We start from the raw sequence: 17,971 nt of genomic DNA, 5'->3' as shown, positions 1-17,971 counted from the left end.
AAAAAAAAAAAAAAAAAAAAAGAGAGAAGAGGAAAAGAATAAACAGTGTGATACCATATGCCTATTTTATAAGTGTGTGTGTGTGTGTGTGTGTTGTTTGTGTCGAGAGAATAATTTCCAATTTGGATGTCTGCTCCAGTCACATTCGAATCATTCAGGCATCCTCATGGTCTTCCTCGAGCACTATTAAAATGCGTAGGTATTAATGCATTGTTCCTTTTACGTGTACAACTCCATTGGATCACATACATTCTTGATGGTCATCGCTTGTTCTATTGACCCAACTATCCTTGCTCAATCTGTTCTTGATGAAGGATGAAAACAACAAGAATTCAAACACGATGAATGAATCAATGGAAAGCTGAATTGCGCCGCAGGTGATGAATTGCAGTGGTGATTGTTTATAGATGAAATAAAACAGCTTGAAGCTATCACCTAGAAACTGTATTGCAATTTATCAGTCAATACCGATCCATTCATCCAGCAAAAGCGCTATACAAACCCATGATGCTAATACCAACAAACTGAATCCACTGGTGGATCTTTGTTTGAAATTGGATATACATTGCGGTAATGGCAATGTCGATTCAATGCCCAAACTTAACGCACCCAAAATCTCGATAAATGCAGCATACTGTCTCAGCAGCAAATACAAAAATGCAATGATAGTTGTGAAGGCAAGCAAGCAATTGATGTAGTCCAAATAATGATCCCAGCTCCAAAAGGGCATACGCCATGATCGCTTAAGCGAATGTCTTTGAAGTCCCAATCCATTTTCCTCTGCTCTCAAATCTTCCTCTATTGAATTTGAACTGAAGGATGACCTCAGTTCACTATACAGAACTGCAAAGCTATGGTCATGCTTATATCGCACTACAATCTCCAGCAAAACCAGCATGGTGATAATCATTGCAATAGATTGGAAAAGCAGCGTCAATTCAAATCGTTTGCCTATCCTACAACACAGAAACCTGTTTAGTTTTGCTTCATTTCAAGTTGTGCTTGATCATTCTCTTGTTACCAGAAGAATATTCTAAGGATACTGCATGTACGATAGAGTTAGTCAATGCTGAAATCAGTGTCTGTGCAGTCATTTACTTTGCAAACAATAGAATGGCACAAGTCATCGAGTTGAAGCCAGCACTTGATTGTTTACGTTGTATGAGAAAATACTAATGAGGGTGTAAAGAGTTGAACAGGAGAATCAACACGTTGGACTATTGTCTTCTTACCTGATCAATGTAGCCCACCACAGGGCCAATCACCATGGCTGTCGACAGTGCAACAGAAGCTATGTCTGGCATGATTATGTTAAAATGATGGTACTAGAGAAAAATGAAATGTGGTGTGGCAGAACGAAAGTCTTATCTCCGTATTTAGCATCAGTCTTTTAAAGAAGGTAAAAGTGTTTATCCTAAAAAATGTGAATGCTCGGCAAGACATTGTTTGGATCCATGATGAAAAGTTTAAATATATTCAACAAATGCTTCTTTGAGTATTCGATGAAACCTTGAAATCGGGTGTCTTTTGGCAATGTGATATGTTTTTACGCCTTGGAAAAATACTGAAATTTGGTAAGCCTGACAAAATAGCAATGTAAATGGACCTGCGGTTGGCCAGTATCTCCTCTCCTCAGAAAGCGCTACTTCTGTTGACAATGGTTTCGGTGAGTTTCCTCGTGCCTTCTTTTTATCCAATATCATAACATAGTAAATTTATGTTCTCTAGACATTTACAAAGCCTCAAAAAGGAGAGAAGTTGATCTTACAAGTATTTTGGTGGGCTGGGGTTATTAAATATAAAGCTTCTAAAAAATGGCATAACTAATGGTAGAACTATGTAATTCGCCACCTGCTTTTCATTAGCTTCGAAAGCATCTATTATTGCCTTCATGGTAAGAGGAGCTTGAGTTTATCAGCTTGCTCCACTAGTCGCCAGCAAAATGAATTCCGATTCAAGATCATAGTCAGCTCTAGATTGGCCAGATTTCAAAATTTTTTTGACCTGATTAATATATTTTATCATATTCGATTATATAAACCTGATGATCATTCTATACATTTTTAAGCTTTCTTGGAGTGCTTTTCAAGGCGCATCTAATGGTACCAAGTAAAATAGATGTTTAGAGTAAATCTTTTGAAAAATCCTTTGAAATATGAAATGAAGTTTTTGGCGAATATGTCGAGATTCTAAATATGAAGGTCTCGCAAATAACGTTGCAGGGGTTGCTTTGGATCGACAGAAGCATTTTGAACTAATATAAGCCATAGTAAAAGTCTTCATTTTGAATATGAAAAACACGATCGTTTAATTTTCGATGAAAGCCATGAGGTACCCCTCATGGTTTTGGTTCGATTTTGGTCTATGTTTTTTTGGTCCCAAAAAAATTGAGTAAAGGTATCAAGTAGTAAATACTAGACGACAGCAATTATCTGGTGCTGCTCCGGCGGTCTAAAACGGCTTCTAACGCAATAAATCAAGTCGAAATGCATCAATTTTTGCTTTACTAGGTACACTCTTGACTAAAGAGGTTGATATCCGTATGCTGCTACTTGCCCGTATATGAAGTATTTAGGTGTATACGGAGGATATGAAACAACATCGCAAGAGCCAGATCTGCAGATAATAGAAAGGTCTCTCATGTGTAAGTAGAGGAGAGTTAAATGAAAGTAGCAGTAATTTGAGAAGATGAGCAAGGGCATTCAGTAGTGCAAGCTGCTGTTGTGTAGGTTGGTTCTTACCGAAGTGAAACAAGGAAGGTAAAGAGTCGCCCGAAAGGTAGGTCCACTCGTTAGTAGGATAAAAGAAAATTTGTGGTTGCTTCAAAGTTAGGCCACAATTCAATACTTTGTGTAGTAAACAGTGCTTAAAAAAAGCAGATAAAATACTAACTGTGCAAATCCTTTTTTATTCGAAATTAGAATAATGTGTAATAAAGCCTATATTCTACGTCTCTATTTGTATTATTTTTTAATTTATATCTCTTATCTGGCAGTAGGTTAGTAGCTGCCAGTGGTTCCAATATTTTGTATAGTATTCCTGGATTATTTAATTGTTGATCTAATAGATCAAGAACGGTATTTCAATATATGGTGTAATGAAATAGCCACCCAAACGCAGCTTGATTGAAAGCCGAGATTCATCAATGATGAATTCGTAATAATAAGTCGATGATAATAATCAGTTGTCAAATGTATCTAAAAACGAAAGCAAAGAGCTTCTTTATTACAGGGCATCTAGCTTGCTTAAATATGGTAGATCCCTGGTCAATGACTACTACGTTGAGATGGTATATAAATAGCAGGCCACTGGGGCCTTATGGATTGTTGGTATAGCTTGTTGAGAGGCCACCTAAGTCGATATGTTTCATGTAGTGTAGGTGGATCTCGATATCTTGACATTGGGGAGATTGAATGTATTGTAGTTCCTGAGGCACCTGTGCACACACAATTGACTGGACTTGTAAACATAGATGTGATGTGATACGATAAACATCATCTATGCTGCTACACTGTAAAAGGTGGCTTGAGGAGAAAGTGAATGTAGCCTAAGATGCATGCTTGTATGCAACATGACTTTAGATTTTATCCATTTCGCTACCCTTTTATTACAAACATAAACTCATTATAAATGACAGCTTAATAGAAAATCAACTAACTAGAATCCTTCGATCCCTGAACCTCTGAGCCAATCAAATTGCTTGAAAACTCCGCTGACCTAAAAAAAAATTTGCGAGGGTTTCCCCCTGTTTTGATGTGAGGCAAAATTTTAAGCGCCGCTATAATAGCTATATAGCCACCGCTATCATCAAACTTCCCTCAGGTGCTAGAGCATGCCTTACTTACACCACCTAGCTTTAAATACTGGCATTGAGACCCTCAATCATCACTAAAGTAAGTAGAGATAACCAAGTGGAGGCAGCCTATCTACCTCCTAGCCTCGGATAGAGTCTTGTTGAGCTTCAGGGATAGGCACATCCACACAACGTAAAAAAAGTAATGCTTCAAAGAAACATAATAGTAATAAAAGAAACATACTACAATAGGAGTATAGTAGTACGTAGGCAAAAAAGGGATACTCACACAAAATGAGTCAAAGAAAAGTATAAGACACACAACATCAAAGACGTTCAGAACAGCTCGTTGTTGTTGTTGCAACAAAAACCCATACATGAGCAACATGCATGGTAATAGTCGGATGTAAAGCAACACAACCAACAAAAGAAAAAAAACGCAACAAAGTAAACATCATGAATGCATTATCATGAGAAAGGAAGCAATAATACAAGCGTTCAAAGAAGTTTTATATCATTGCGACCAGAAGAAAGAAGATACTTACCACTTATCACCACCGTCGATAATAGACCAGAAGAGGATACGCAATCACCGAATATAAACCAGAGAACGAGCATGTACCAAAGACAGTAGACCAAGAAAGACCATAGTAGCAGCAGCAGCAGTAACACCAGCACCATAGACAAACCAAAAAAAAAAACGAGCGACACCAGAGAACGAGCATGCACCAAACACAGTAGAGCAGGAAAAACCATATTAGCAGCAGCAGCAGCAGCAGCAGCACCAGCATCATAGATAAACCAAAGTACGAATACTACCAGTAGAGACTAGATAAAGACCAAAGAAGTAATCGCTAGATATGATAAATTAAAGACGTAGATAATAGAGATACCAGAGAAGTAATGGCAGCAGCACTCACTAAAACAAGCAAAAAATCATTAAAACCTAATAAACTCAATTAGTGTTAATTCTACGCCTTCCAGTGCTCGTTATCGAATAGTATCTAATATATTCCACTTTAAAGAAGCAGTATCAAGTTCTTCCAACAGTACAAGACAAAGTTATCGGAAGCTAGAGTGTTATTATCAGTCAAACGGTGTCCAAACCCACCATGGTTTGATACCAAAACGCGTTTTTCAAAAAGGGTAAAAATGGGGGCAGGGAAAAATGAGAGAGCAACCTATCCGACGTCACGACCAGTAGATTTAGTCTCAGTCTTGTACCGTAGCAGACGTAATTGCGGTAGTTTAATTTGAAATTATGCAGTGGTATTTCGTGTTCAAACTTGACTTGATCTGACATCCTTTAAACGTTTTTGCTGAATTTGACTATGAAAACTGTCGTTGTCACACCCAACTTTCTAATACATCTCTAGAGAACTAAAGAAAACCGCATCGAATGGTGCTAAATACTCTCAGCTTTCAGACCAAAAATAATGAGCAATTTCCAAAAATATGAAAACAGGTTTTCTGTGAATATCTCAAAATTTAGCATATGAAAGTCTCCTAGAAAGAGTTTCCAATGTTGCATTTCACCTTTACAATCAATTTGATCTTATATGTATCATAGGAAAAGTCTTCACTTTTGACGTGAAAAACGCGATCATTTGATTTTCAAGAATTTTCCCTTGCTAATACTCATGGAAAAATGATGATTTTCATGAATTTGCAACAACCCAAAAAAAATTGAGATAAAGCATCAAGAAGTAAAGCGTGGCCAAGAGGAGGTGTGTGATGCTATTCCAAGCGCTCAAAACGCTTTGTGGCATGAGTTATTCGTGCTTGAAAATGGCTAGATTTGAACAGAATTTGACCTAAAACGACGGCGTAGTGGGTTGCGTTGCCAGAAGAGTAAGTAAATTACACTTCTGTCTAATGACGCAGATGTCCTGCATTGTACAGAACTTAATTTACAAGTAATAGACGCTTTTATTCTAATTCCAAGGCTCAGATCTTGCTTTTTGAAATGCGCGATTACAGTAATCTTGATACTTGAGCGTCAGTAATATTATGCAAATTTGAAGCTAATGACTTGTTCGGATTGAATTAGATGCTCATCAGGTTAGCAGGATATTTTTGATGGTCGTCCACTACAAAGATGTCATATCTAGCCGTAAAACTAGACTTAGATGTTATGTCAAAATACAATGTAAAATTGAATATAAATCTGCCAAAGAATTGCCCTTTTATTGAGAATGCATCCTTGGGATGCGTTTATATACTTTTCATTATGTTAAGGCTCACAGAATGATGATAAACTATAATACAAATAGATTTACTGTCTATCCAAAAATTGATTTGTAAATCATGATTAACATGACTTATCCGAAGGACCTAAAAATAGTCAAAAAACGTCAGTGTGAGACCTTGCTATGACATTTGATACAACAATACTGTCCACTGTAACGTAAAAATGGACAGTGTTATGAATAGTGTTATGGACCCTGCCCTGAACAGTGTCCTGGACATTGTGCACGCGCGTATATCCCCCGCGTTAAGAGGTGTTTGAAGGCTTTCAAAAAGGGGTTACTTTTAATAAATAAGACTTGTGCTTGAAATCAGGAAAACGCCACTGTTTTTTATTCACTTCAAATATTATAACAATGTAAACAAGCATTCCCGTCGAACCGTACACTCCTATACCTAGAGAACTTACCGTACCTGTAGATCAACTGGAAAAGAACGTTGCTAGCTCTATCAGAAAGCATGCGGTCAGTTGGATCTATAAACGCCGAGTTGAGTATCCATCACCAACATCTCAACCCAAAGCAAATCAAGGAAATGCACGCAAGCAACAGAGATTTCATCCAGAGATGTGGTATCAGGAGTACGTTTGCCATATGGAGGGCGAAAAGCATATTCGAGAGAAAAAAACACTGGCAAGAATGGCGCGTCCAAAGAAGTATTGAAGCGATCCAAGAAACAAGGGTGTACAGCCAATTTGAAAACAATTGTGTACAAGTGAGGCCCCACCAAAGTAATATAAGAGCCAGGAGGAGGAGGAGAGGGGATATCTACCTCAGCATCCTTTTTGTTTCTACACTGATATCAAACGAAGCCTATTATTGAGACGACGTGAAAGAAAATTCAAGTTTTATGCAGCCTTTGTACACCACAATCTTTGTTTTCTGGTAGTAGAATTGTCATACCATTCGCTTCTGCTGATGCGCTTAATAAGATGGCGACATAAAGCTGGTCATAAGTAAATACAGGACTTGTGTAAGATCTACAGCGACTTTTTTTTTGAGATATTGCCATTGCAGAAGGTATCTTCATGAGGCAAAACTCCCCCAAAAACTTATTTGCGCTAAGCAATTGTCCTTTCAATTTCATGATCCCCATTTAATCAGCATCGCAATCATCATTGTCATCAACAGAAACGCATAAAGGTTAGCCAACAGCAATGCCGCCGCCAAAATTAATTCATACTCAGATTTTTTTATGTTCAAGATTGGACAGAATTTGTCTTTTTTCGACTTCATAAATCTATTTTGTGACATCCGACTATATAAACTGCAATGATCACCCTACACTTCCTAATACATTTCCTCGCTTTATAAAAGATCGATCCAAGTATATCGCCATCATATCTACTACCTTATGGCAAATGTGGAATCTGTATTGGCTTCACGGTTCACAGAGCCCTGTACCACTCTCCACCGCCTCCATAGAACACGTTTCCTCCAGGACAGTCTGTCTAATTGATAGACTGCTACCTACTACAACATAATTTAGATTAGATGCTCATTCTGTTGCTCGAGGTCCACCACTCCGCGATGTGTCCCTCATAAAATAATACTTGAATAAAAACTTCCTAATACATTCTTGAAGTACTTTTCAAGGCGCTTCCAATAGTACTAATTGTAATAAATACTTTGACGGAACTTATTGAGCAATTTAATAAAATTTGAAATGAGGTTTTTAGCGAAAATAGCCATATTTTGCAAAAGAAAACCTCATAAAAGTGGTTTCAGAGGTTGCTTTGGATCGAGAGAAATATTTTGATTTAGTATCATAACATAGTAAAAGTCTTCATTTTCAAGGTGAAAAATGCGATCGTTTAATTTTCGATGAAAACCATGAGGGGTTCCTCATGGCTTTTCAGCGATTTTTGGCCATGTTTTTTTTTGACCCAAACAGTTGAGCAAAGGTATCAGGAAGTAAGTACTAATCGAGAGCAATCGTTTGGTGTCACTCCAGTGACTCAGAGAGGTCTACATGTCAAGATATGAAGGCCTGTTACAGTATATATATAATGATTGTGTGGGGATTGAGGGGTGCAGTTTTACAGGGTAGACAAGGCCTTCATCGCAAGCAATATCATCATAACCAGCATCATGAACATCTGCATCTGCATCACCAGCAGCCATATCGTCAATAGCAGCAAGTTCATCAGTGGGTGAAAATCCAATTATCAATCTGCCAATCGTTGTTTGCCTCATGTTGAATGCAGAAAAACTACCCCGTACGCCGTTGTTGAGTGCGGTGCATATGTCAAACCCAAAGCTACTGATGAATCCAACACTTGGAGATAGTTGCAAAGGATCATTTCATGCAATATTAGAGTAGAGGAGCTGGTGTTCTTTCAAATGTTTGTTGGTGGTTTCGGCACGAACAGATACAAGCCTGGTTGATGAGATGGAAATACGTTTGATAACAGAGTCTGTAAGGGAATCTTCAACCTTTCGATGCAATCTACCAACCTACATCTTGAATGAGTTTCCTGATTCCTTCTTTTTTGTAAAAAAGGGAATATTTAGCCTTTTAGAGTGTGGATAAACCAATGGCAATATAGCCGAAATCGACGTCAGCTCTATTTTATGGTGTCGCAAAAACAAAGACAATTGAAAGCTTTTTTCTTCGTTTTCAACATTCCCTCAAATAACATCTAATCACTAATTTAAGCATTATGAGCGTAGCAGGCTCAACATCTTCGCAAGGAACGACGCACTCACGCTCACCTTCAAGGTCTCGCTCTCCACCGTACAGCGATGGCCGATATCCACCGTCGTCAAGCAACTCTAGATATCGTTACGAATACAGCAGTTATCGACCTCCTCGCAGTGGCATGTCTGTCGATTTGGATAATTACAGAGATTTGCGTGATAGAGAACGTGATCGTGAAAGAGACCGTGATCGTGAGAGGGATCGTGATAGAGATAGATCCATGTTAATGAGAGACGACAGATATATGAATCCTCGTGGAAGAGAAAGAGACAGGTAGGCAATTGTCCTTGGATGGTCTAGAGGCAACGACTTAGAACGGTTTATTAGGGATGATAGATACACGCCCTATTACCGAGAGGATCCTCATCATTATGCACCATCATCATCTTCCAGCATGATGCCCAGAGATTATCCCAAAATATCGACAAACCCACTTCGTCGTGAATGTACAGTTGCCCTTTGTAATGCAGTAGAGATCACACACAACTTAACCCATTGAAAAATTCTGTAGTGAGCTCATCAGATCCAACAAAAGATTCAAAACTACCATCTTCCTCCAGCTCAACAAGTGTGAAAGATATAAAAGACGACACGAAACCTCCAGTGACACCTACCGGTGATGGACCGCCACCTTCATCTAATTATCCACCCCCACCGCCATTATCAAGTCGATACAGTGATTGGCGTGATAGAGATCGTGAACGAGATCGAGACAGAGAGAGAAGATACAGAGATGATGATCGTCGCCGAGACTATGATAGACGACGAGATGGGTAAATGATGAGAGAGAGAGATACAACAGCATGGAAACAGCCTTATTGACACAATCACCTTTTTTTTTTTAGGTATATGCGTGATATGAGATACGAATCATCTGGCTATGGCGCACCGCCACCCAACTACCAAATGGCTCCTTACGGTGGTGATTCTTACCGACCTGAAAGAGACCGAGATAGAGACATTCCACCATCCCCCAGCTCACATCTTCCCTATTACGAACGAGATCGATTAGACGACCGTGACTATTACAGCAGAGGTCTAAGAAGCAGTGGCCCCAGCAGCTCCATTGACTATGATCGTTATCGCTCTTCGGGCAGAAGTCGACCCTCATGGGGACCCAGCAAAATGGATGACAGCAGACGCATGATGGATCGTGATAGACCTGAAAGGATATCCACCAATGTTGAAGTTCGCAGTGGAAGAACATCACCTACATCAGCTACGACAGCCACTTATGCCGCTGCTGCTAGTCTGTCTGCCGCAAAAGATCGCTCATCCGACGTTTTTAAAGTGGACGACAAAAAGGAAGAGTTGGAGCCACGCACTAGTGCTGAATCAAGTAATTAAACGACATGATGTTGGCTTGGGAATCAATTTGCTAAAATGGAGATAATTTGTAGATGTATCACCTATTGAGAAGCCATCCACCACAGCTGCAATTCCTGAGGAAATATCATCAAAGGCAGATAATTCAACAATCTCCACTTCTGTTGCCGAAACGATCACATCAAACAAAGAGGATGTGCTTGAAAAGGGTGAAGTCATTGAAGATGATGTCAAACTTCCTCCGCCAAAGCAAAGAGAGAGCATGGATATTGAGCCTCAAGAAGTACCTGCGGCAATTGATGATGGGCCACCAGAGGAAACTCCAAGCAAACAGCCACCGGCATCCACGACTGCAGTAGAGAAAGAAGATGCAGTAGGACGATCAAAATCTCCTGAACCCATGGAGGTCGATTCGGAATTACCACCTTCCGCAAAAACTGAACCCACTGCAGCAGATCAGCAGCCAGAGGAAAAATCAACAGAAAAAACAGAGCAGGTCTCGTCTACAACATCCACCTCTCCAGCACCAACAACTGCTGTGACAACGCCACCTCCCATGAAGATTGCACTTCCACCACAAACACTTGAAATGGAGCAAGATCAAGAGGAAAAGGAACAAGGCGAGACAGCGACAGCTGCCCCACAAGAGGAAAAATCAAACAGTTTGACGCAGGAACAAATTGTGGAACGCATTGATGACATTGAGAATCAAATCTCGACATACGAAGACATGCTTGAGGCAGCACTAAAGCGAGAAGAAGAGAAAGCCAATACGGCTAATAATGAGGAAGAAGAAGATGTTGAAATGGCAGACGACGAAGATGAAAATGCAGAAGAAGAAGCGGCTCAAAACAAGGAAGAAGCTAAGAAACAGGCACTGCAAGCCATGGAAAACGAGCCTTCTTCATCCAACGGTACAGCAGACATGATGGACTTTTCAGACGTCTCTTCTCCTATCATGCGTAAACGACCACAGCTCCTCATCAACCAACTGCGCTCCAAGAACGACCATTTGGAAGATGAACTGTATGAAAAGATTCTGCAAGACAATCGTACCGTAGCTCAGCACAATTCGCGAATGGTTGATGGTATCTGGCAAGGCAAAGAGGAAACCGCTGAAGGTTGGCTTGACCAAGACACATGGTCCAAACCTCTGTATGCGCGTATTGAAGACTATCCCTGTTACAAGGAAAACATTGCCAACTTTGCAAAGTTGCAGATCAGTGTCGCTCATGCGCTGGTGTCTCAGGAAAAGGCACTCAAGGACAAGGAACGCCGTTTGAAGGCAGAATACCGAGAACACTACAGGATTTGGAAGCAAAAGAACCTGTACTTAGATCACAGACGTGAGGATGAGCGTAAGCGACTCGACAGATACAACGGACAGCGCGCCAATTCTCGGCATCGCGGTAAAGATGAGCCTGAAGAGTACAGTGATAATGTTATTTTTGTGCCTGGTGCTGCTGACGCACTGCGTTTCAAAAACGATGGTGCCTCTACGCCTTACGGTAACGGTTATTTCACTTCAGATGCTGTTCGGTCAGAGGCGGAATTGCTAGAGATCATTCAGTCCCTGGAGTCCGCCGAGATGAGAAACCCTGAATCTCGTGCCAAAAAGACAACAGCCACCATCCCACCCATGATTTTGGATTCGCGTGAACGCATGCGCACCTATGATGATCGCAGTGGCCTTGTGGAAGATCCTCTTACCTACTACCATACGGGCCCTGATACCGGTGATGTCTGGAACCAGCAAGAAGTCACCACCTTCATGGAATCATACATGATGTATCCCAAGCAGTTTGAACGTATCTCGATTGCTATTGGCACAAAGACAGCCCCTCAATGTGTCTTGTTTTATTACCGTAAAAAGAAGAAGATTGATTTCAAAGCATTGATGAAAAAGGGTCGTAGGGGGAAGGCCACCAAGCACAGAGACAGGATAGCTGCAGCTATCCGTGCTGTCACTGGTGACTCTGCTGCTCCTAATACACGCAAGGCAAAGAGTAAGGGATCTGCTCTTATGACGGATATCGGTGAAGCACAAGTATCAAGAAAGGCCAAGGAAAAGGACGCTGAACGCAGAAACAGAGAGCGCCGTGAATTGGATCCATCCAGCGCGAGTTACGAAGGCCTCACTGAGAGAAAGCGATCCAAGCGACCTACTAGCAACAGTGCCAATGTGTCTGTTCCTCCTATTTCAACGCCTATCGTTCAATCAGGTGCTGCAAGCAGTGCTTCTGATGACACTGAGATGGTGTTGAACCAACAGCAGCAAGACAAGCGTCGTACTAATTCTGGATCAACCGCTATTTCTGCTCAACGCCGTAAAGGTCGCTCTTCACGGGAACCCACTCAAGTCACTACAGTCAATGATGTACCTATAGTCTTGCCTGCTGAACCCACTGCTACCAAACGTTATGTGGAAGATCTTTCCAATGCAGCTACGGCCGAAGACGATGACGATGAGAGAGCCAATTTGTCGTCCGGTGCAAGTGTGTCTGGCGGTGGATCTACCAAATGGTCAGAACGCGAAAGGGAGATGGCTATCGAGGCATTTAAACAGTATGGCCGTGATTTTGTTCAAGTGGCCTCATTGATTCAGACGAAAACAGAGGAACAGTGTCGCAATTTCTATCACAACTTTAAGCGTAGATTTGGTGCCAATGCGTTCAATGAAGAGCATGCGCGTCCAGTGGAGCCCACGCCTGCACAGTCAGTTCATACACCATCTACTGTTACTGCTCCAGCACCGATTGTCACTTCGCCCATACAAACTGCAGTTCATAACCAAGTAGTCGCTTTGAGTGGACGAACCGATCTTAAAGCCGAAGAAGAAGATGCAGCTGCAGCTCTTGTAGGCATGTTTCAAATGGGAGCCAACACACCTCGAGAAGAATCGAATCCGGTATTGACATCACGATCAAGAACATCCAGCAGCCATGAAGAAAATGCTGCCCCCATGAACAGTGCACCTGCTATTGCTGCAGTAGCAACTGCAATTGCTCCTCAACCTGCTGTCATAGCTACTAGTAGCCATTCTACACCAAGTACCTCGTCGCTGTCTTATATGACCCCTAGTCAGCTTCAACAACAACAGAGGAGACGTCGCGTGCGATCCACATCCAGTCGATCAGAAAGTGTACATGAGGAAGCCTCCTCCTCTGATTGGCCAGATTCTGATTATGCAGCTAGATCAGTCCCTAGTGCTGGTGCTGGTCGTAAGCTGGGTCGCTCTGCTACCTTGGCAGATGCCAGACGTCCCACTTACTCTTCGTATTGGTCTGTTTCTGAACGAAACGAGTTTTCTAGGTACCTGGCCATGTATGGTAGAGATTGGGAAAAGGTCGCCAATGCAATGAAGTCAAAAACCATGATTCAAGTGCGAAATTTCTATGCCAACAATGAGGAAAAGTTGAATTTAAGGGAATATGTGAATCAGTATGAAGCACGTCAACAGCAGCAATTACAGCAACCACCACCCGATGTCGTGCCACCACCACCACCACCTCATCAACGTGATATTGCTCCTCCATATGATACAGGTGCGGCAGCACATTTCCAAGCACTTCAAAACTTTCCTTTTCCTGCGCCCATACAAGATCAGACACCATCACCACGATTGGCATCGTCTTCACCTCAAGTGCCTAGCCAAGTACAACACATCAAGCCCAGCAACAGCAGTAAGGGCTCACCTTATATGATGAATCGCACTGGCTACATGTCTGCATCGACGCCTCCACCGCCTAGTAGAATTGCTCCATCTTCATCTTCATCGTCGCCTTCTGAACCTGTGTATTCCAATAGCCCTCGGGTTAATTATACTGCTACATCTGCTACTCGACCTATTGCACAGGCACCATCACAGCCGCCACAGCCATTGTCATCGCATCCACCGCATCATCATCTACACCAACAGCAACAGCAGATACCACCACAGCCATCACAGCCTGCTGCCGTGGAAGCACCATCTGCTGTCACCAAAGTGGCAGACCTGCTCAATAACAATGATGATCCAGCTGAGCCTAGTCAAAATAGCTGGGAGACCTGGTTTGGAAGTTAGTTTGCTCTCCCCTCTTTTCAATTCTTTTTTTGTATTATATATATATATATTATTACTCTTCTTTCTCTTTTTACAATTGATTGTTTCTACATATTATCGTTTAATATCATCCCCTTATGTAGTTGATTTTTCAAAATACAATAAAAAAATCTTCTGTACTATTTGACAACATCCTCCCCCCCCCCCCACTCGATGGCAAAACGCATATTCAAGGAGATCACGCACACAGAAACTTTCTCCTGGTCTTTCTACAAGACTACTGTTTCTTTGGCCCCCTTTTGTATCCCCTTATTAAAAAGAAAACTCTAATGAAAAAATAGGAGTGGATTCAACATGCTCTTTTATGCTTGTATATCTTGTAGCAATTGAGCTGCTTCTCTTCTTGTTTTTTTTTTATTCTAAATATTTGCTTCTCAACATGGATGCTTCAATAAAGTCGCCGTCGTCTTATGGCACGCCACATTTCTCCCGCATTCGATCCTTCTTTTCAGCCAGCAGATATGATAGCAATCACCACTCGACAAGCAGTACAACCATCCACGGCTTTAGCATGCCCAATGATTTTGGTGATTTACAGCATCAAAAGGGTCTCAAGAGCAACAGCTGGTTCTCATCATCAGTATCTACCATTGTAAACAAGAGCAGCAACAGCAGCAGCAGCAACAGCAGCATCACAAGCCATAAATCACCGCCACCCACACCTGCCATTCCTCCTTCTAGTACTATCGTTATCGGTGACACGATTAAAAAGCCATCTCCTTCTTTATATACACTCGACCGCAAAGTGCTATCGGCCACAAAGAACATGCATCGACGCTCTTATGCCGCCAACAGTGTCAAGATCAGACAGGTGGAAGTAGGTCCCAGCAGTTTCTCCAAGATCCGTATGCTGGGTAAAGGCGATGTTGGTCGAGTGTATCTTGTCAAACAAAAGGGCACCGATAAAACCATGGCTATGAAGGTGCTTTCCAAAAAGGAGATGTTGCGAAGAAACAAGGTGAAACGAGTGCTAGCAGAGCAAGAGATCCTGTCAAGCGCCAATCATCCCTTCATTGTGTCATTGTATCATTCATTTCAGAGTCAGGATCATCTGTACTTTGTCATGGAATACTGTCTTGGTGGCGAATTCTTTAGAGCATTGCAGTCAAGGCCTGGAAAATGTCTGACGGAAGAAGGCGCTAAATTCTACGCTGCAGAAGTCATTGCTGCTCTGGAATACCTTCATTTACAGGGATTTATTTATAGAGATTTAAAGCCTGAAAGTGAGTGGTGGTGGTGGTGGTGGTGGTGATACATATGTGCTTGAGTGTAATTAACAATTAAGCTAGATATATTATTACATCAAAGTGGACATCTCATGCTCACCGATTTCGATCTGAGCAAGCAATCATTTCCACCTGCTCCACCCGGCATTGTAAAATCAAATTCTCCTCATATTGTAAGTTGGACACAGTCATGCCATGTAGCATTTGCTAACATCAGCATGAATATAGCCGCCTTCCATTGACACCAAATGCTGTAATTCACATCTAAGGACCAACAGTTTTGTTGGCACAGAAGGTAACAGCCTCATTGATATACACATATATCGTTTACTGACTTGCTCTCAAGAATACATTGCTCCAGAAGTCATTCGCAGCTGGGGCCACTCAAGCAGTGTGGATTGGTGGACGTTGGGTATCTTGATCTACGAAATGCTTGTAAGTTCATCTCCCTAGAAAATGTATTTTATCAGTGTACATGTTCTCCTTTTATTAAACTCTGTTTTTTTTTTTTTTTTTTAGTATGGTACAACACCCTTCAAGGGGTCGAATCGCAACGAAACTTTTTACCACATTATGAATTCAGACATCAGCTTTCCTCCAGCACATAAAAAGCAACCGCAGGCGGTTTCCAACACATGCAAAAACCTGATACGTCGTCTACTGGATAAACAAGAGGCTAAAAGACTGGGAACCAGAGCAGGTGGTGCTTCTGAAGTGAAAGCGCATCCCTTTTTCAAGTCGCTTAAATTTGCTTTATTGCGACATATGACTCCGCCTATTGTGCCTGGTGCGACGGCACCATCCACCTTCTATCGCCCACCTCCTTCCCAGCACCATCTCAATCAAAAAGACACTAGCTTGGATCTGGACGCAGATGAGGCAATCTCAATCACTGCTCATGGCGAGTTTCAGAGCCTGCATGTGCAGGATCCGTTTGCCAAGTTTAATTCAGGTTTGTGTTACGGTTGATCTTTGCTAGTGATGATGATTAACCTGTCTGATCCTACAGTGACATTGTATCATGAAGGCGACTCTGATTCAGAGACAATTGCTCTCAGTAGCGATGATGAAAATGACGGTGATGTCGAAAATGAAAAGTTTTAGCATACCTTATTAATAAAAAGAATGCCTGTACATAGTCTCCCAACCATTTGCTAGCTGATGATGGTGTTGAAACACACGGATAAAGATTTCTGGCTGCTGGCATCTACCATTTGACAAGTTATTACTCATATTAATGCTTTAAATTTATTCAAACCCAATCAGAATCAATCATTTGAAGCTTGATTGACCATGGATAGAACTTCTTTTTTCCCTGTTTCCTTGTTATACAGCTGAACCAAATCATCACAACCACTGTGGCACAGAATTAGAAATGGAATCACCTCTCGAATTACAAAATTATGTTACTACTGATGTAACAGACAAATCTACAGTTTCTAATTTCAGACTTCAAGTGGAAGATTTGGCTTTTGGCTCGGTATGTTTTCAATATGGCGACTCACTGTACATGGCATAACCAGCATGGTGTGATTTTTTAGATTGCTGGTATGGTAGGCAAAGTCGTTGAATACCCTTTTGATACTGTCAAGGTGCGACTTCAAACGCAGTCTGTTGAGAATCCGTTGTTCAAAGGTCCTATGGATTGCTTGAAAGCAACTGTAAAAGAAGAGGGTACCAAAGGACTCTTCAAGGTAAGCATAATTTGGCAAATGGGCAGCATATACTTACTGTTAAACTTGGAAACAGGGCATGTCATCTCCCATTGTAGGCGCCATGTTGGAAAATGCCATTCTTTTCGTGGGATATCGACAAATTCAACGACACATTCGAGAGATATCACCGCCAGTACAGACACCAACCACAGTGCTAGATGACAATGGAGAAGTGCCATTGACATTCAACCAATTGGCATTAGCTGGAGCTATTGCAGGATCATTGGTGTCTGTGGTTTTAACGCCTGTAGAGCTGATCAAATGCAAATTACAAGTGCAACATATGTTGGGATCAACACAGTTTAATGGACCGTTGGACTTGATCAAGCAAACGTACCGAGCACAAGGCATAGCAGCATTTTATCGTGGGTTTATGCCGACATTTGTGCGTGAGACTGGCGCCAGTGCATTTTGGTTTGGTGCGTACGAGTATACATGTGCAGCATTGATAAAGCGTCGTCAAGATGCCGTTGTGGACACTGGCACGGTGATATCCAAGAAGGATTTGAGTGCGCCCGAGCTCATGCTGGGTGGTGCCATGGGTGGCATTGCGTATAACCTGTCCTTTTTCCCTGTGGATGTGGTCAAATCAAGAATGCAGATTGAAAAAGGTGGCCTCCATGCTAAATACAAGTCGTTTACACAAATCTCTAAAGAAATCTATGCTGGTGCAGGTGTGAAGGGATTCTATCGTGGATGTGCCATGACAGCAGCCAAGAGTGCACCAGCCAATGCCATTATTTTCATGACCTATGTAAGTGTTCTTTTCTACAGCGTATAAAGCCCATACTCATGTGCCCTTTCAATGTAGGAACTGCTTACTCGTTATTTGGGATCGTCCTAAGTAATTGTATATATGTAA

General features: G+C 41.6%; 4 protein-coding genes across 4 annotated transcripts; 3 read left to right on the top strand and 1 right to left on the bottom strand.

Annotated features, from left to right (window-relative positions):
- Positions 1-154: 154 nt before the first annotated feature.
- On the bottom strand, positions 155-1,304 carry ATC70_007581 (Cytochrome b5 heme-binding domain-containing protein; the record flags this gene model as incomplete). The annotated part of the gene is made up of 6 exons (XM_064826840.1): positions 155-183; positions 250-442; positions 503-956; positions 1,022-1,042; positions 1,099-1,172; positions 1,233-1,304. 6 exons carry the CDS (start codon positions 1,302-1,304, stop codon positions 155-157), a joined length of 843 nt encoding a protein of 280 aa, XP_064675897.1.
- Positions 1,305-8,702: 7,398 nt separating this feature from the next.
- On the top strand, positions 8,703-14,129 carry PHB2_1 (Prohibitin-2, subunit of the prohibitin complex (Phb1p-Phb2p); the record flags this gene model as incomplete). The annotated part of the gene is made up of 5 exons (XM_064826839.1): positions 8,703-9,013; positions 9,068-9,186; positions 9,252-9,513; positions 9,586-10,079; positions 10,141-14,129. 5 exons carry the CDS (start codon positions 8,703-8,705, stop codon positions 14,127-14,129), a joined length of 5,175 nt encoding a protein of 1,724 aa, XP_064675896.1.
- A 418-nt stretch (positions 14,130-14,547) lies between these two features.
- Positions 14,548-16,498, top strand: ATC70_007579 (uncharacterized protein; the record flags this gene model as incomplete). Its single annotated transcript, XM_064826838.1, has 6 exons — positions 14,548-15,391; positions 15,458-15,567; positions 15,623-15,689; positions 15,741-15,829; positions 15,914-16,346; positions 16,404-16,498. The coding sequence occupies 6 exons, from the start codon at positions 14,548-14,550 to the stop codon at positions 16,496-16,498; spliced, it is 1,638 nt and encodes a 545-aa protein (XP_064675895.1).
- A 271-nt stretch (positions 16,499-16,769) lies between these two features.
- ATC70_007578 (uncharacterized protein) lies at positions 16,770-17,953 on the top strand (the record flags this gene model as incomplete). Its single annotated transcript, XM_064826837.1, has 4 exons — positions 16,770-16,874; positions 16,936-17,088; positions 17,144-17,863; positions 17,921-17,953. The coding sequence occupies 4 exons, from the start codon at positions 16,770-16,772 to the stop codon at positions 17,951-17,953; spliced, it is 1,011 nt and encodes a 336-aa protein (XP_064675894.1).
- Between the last annotated feature and the right edge of the window lie 18 nt (positions 17,954-17,971).

Source organism: Mucor velutinosus, assembly GCF_035048745.1.
Source record: "Mucor velutinosus strain NIH1002 chromosome Unknown tig00001553, whole genome shotgun sequence".
Lineage (NCBI taxonomy): Eukaryota > Fungi > Mucoromycota > Mucoromycetes > Mucorales > Mucoraceae > Mucor > Mucor velutinosus.
Note: the sequence above shows the minus strand (reverse complement) of the source record. Positions and strands in the feature narration are given on the sequence as shown.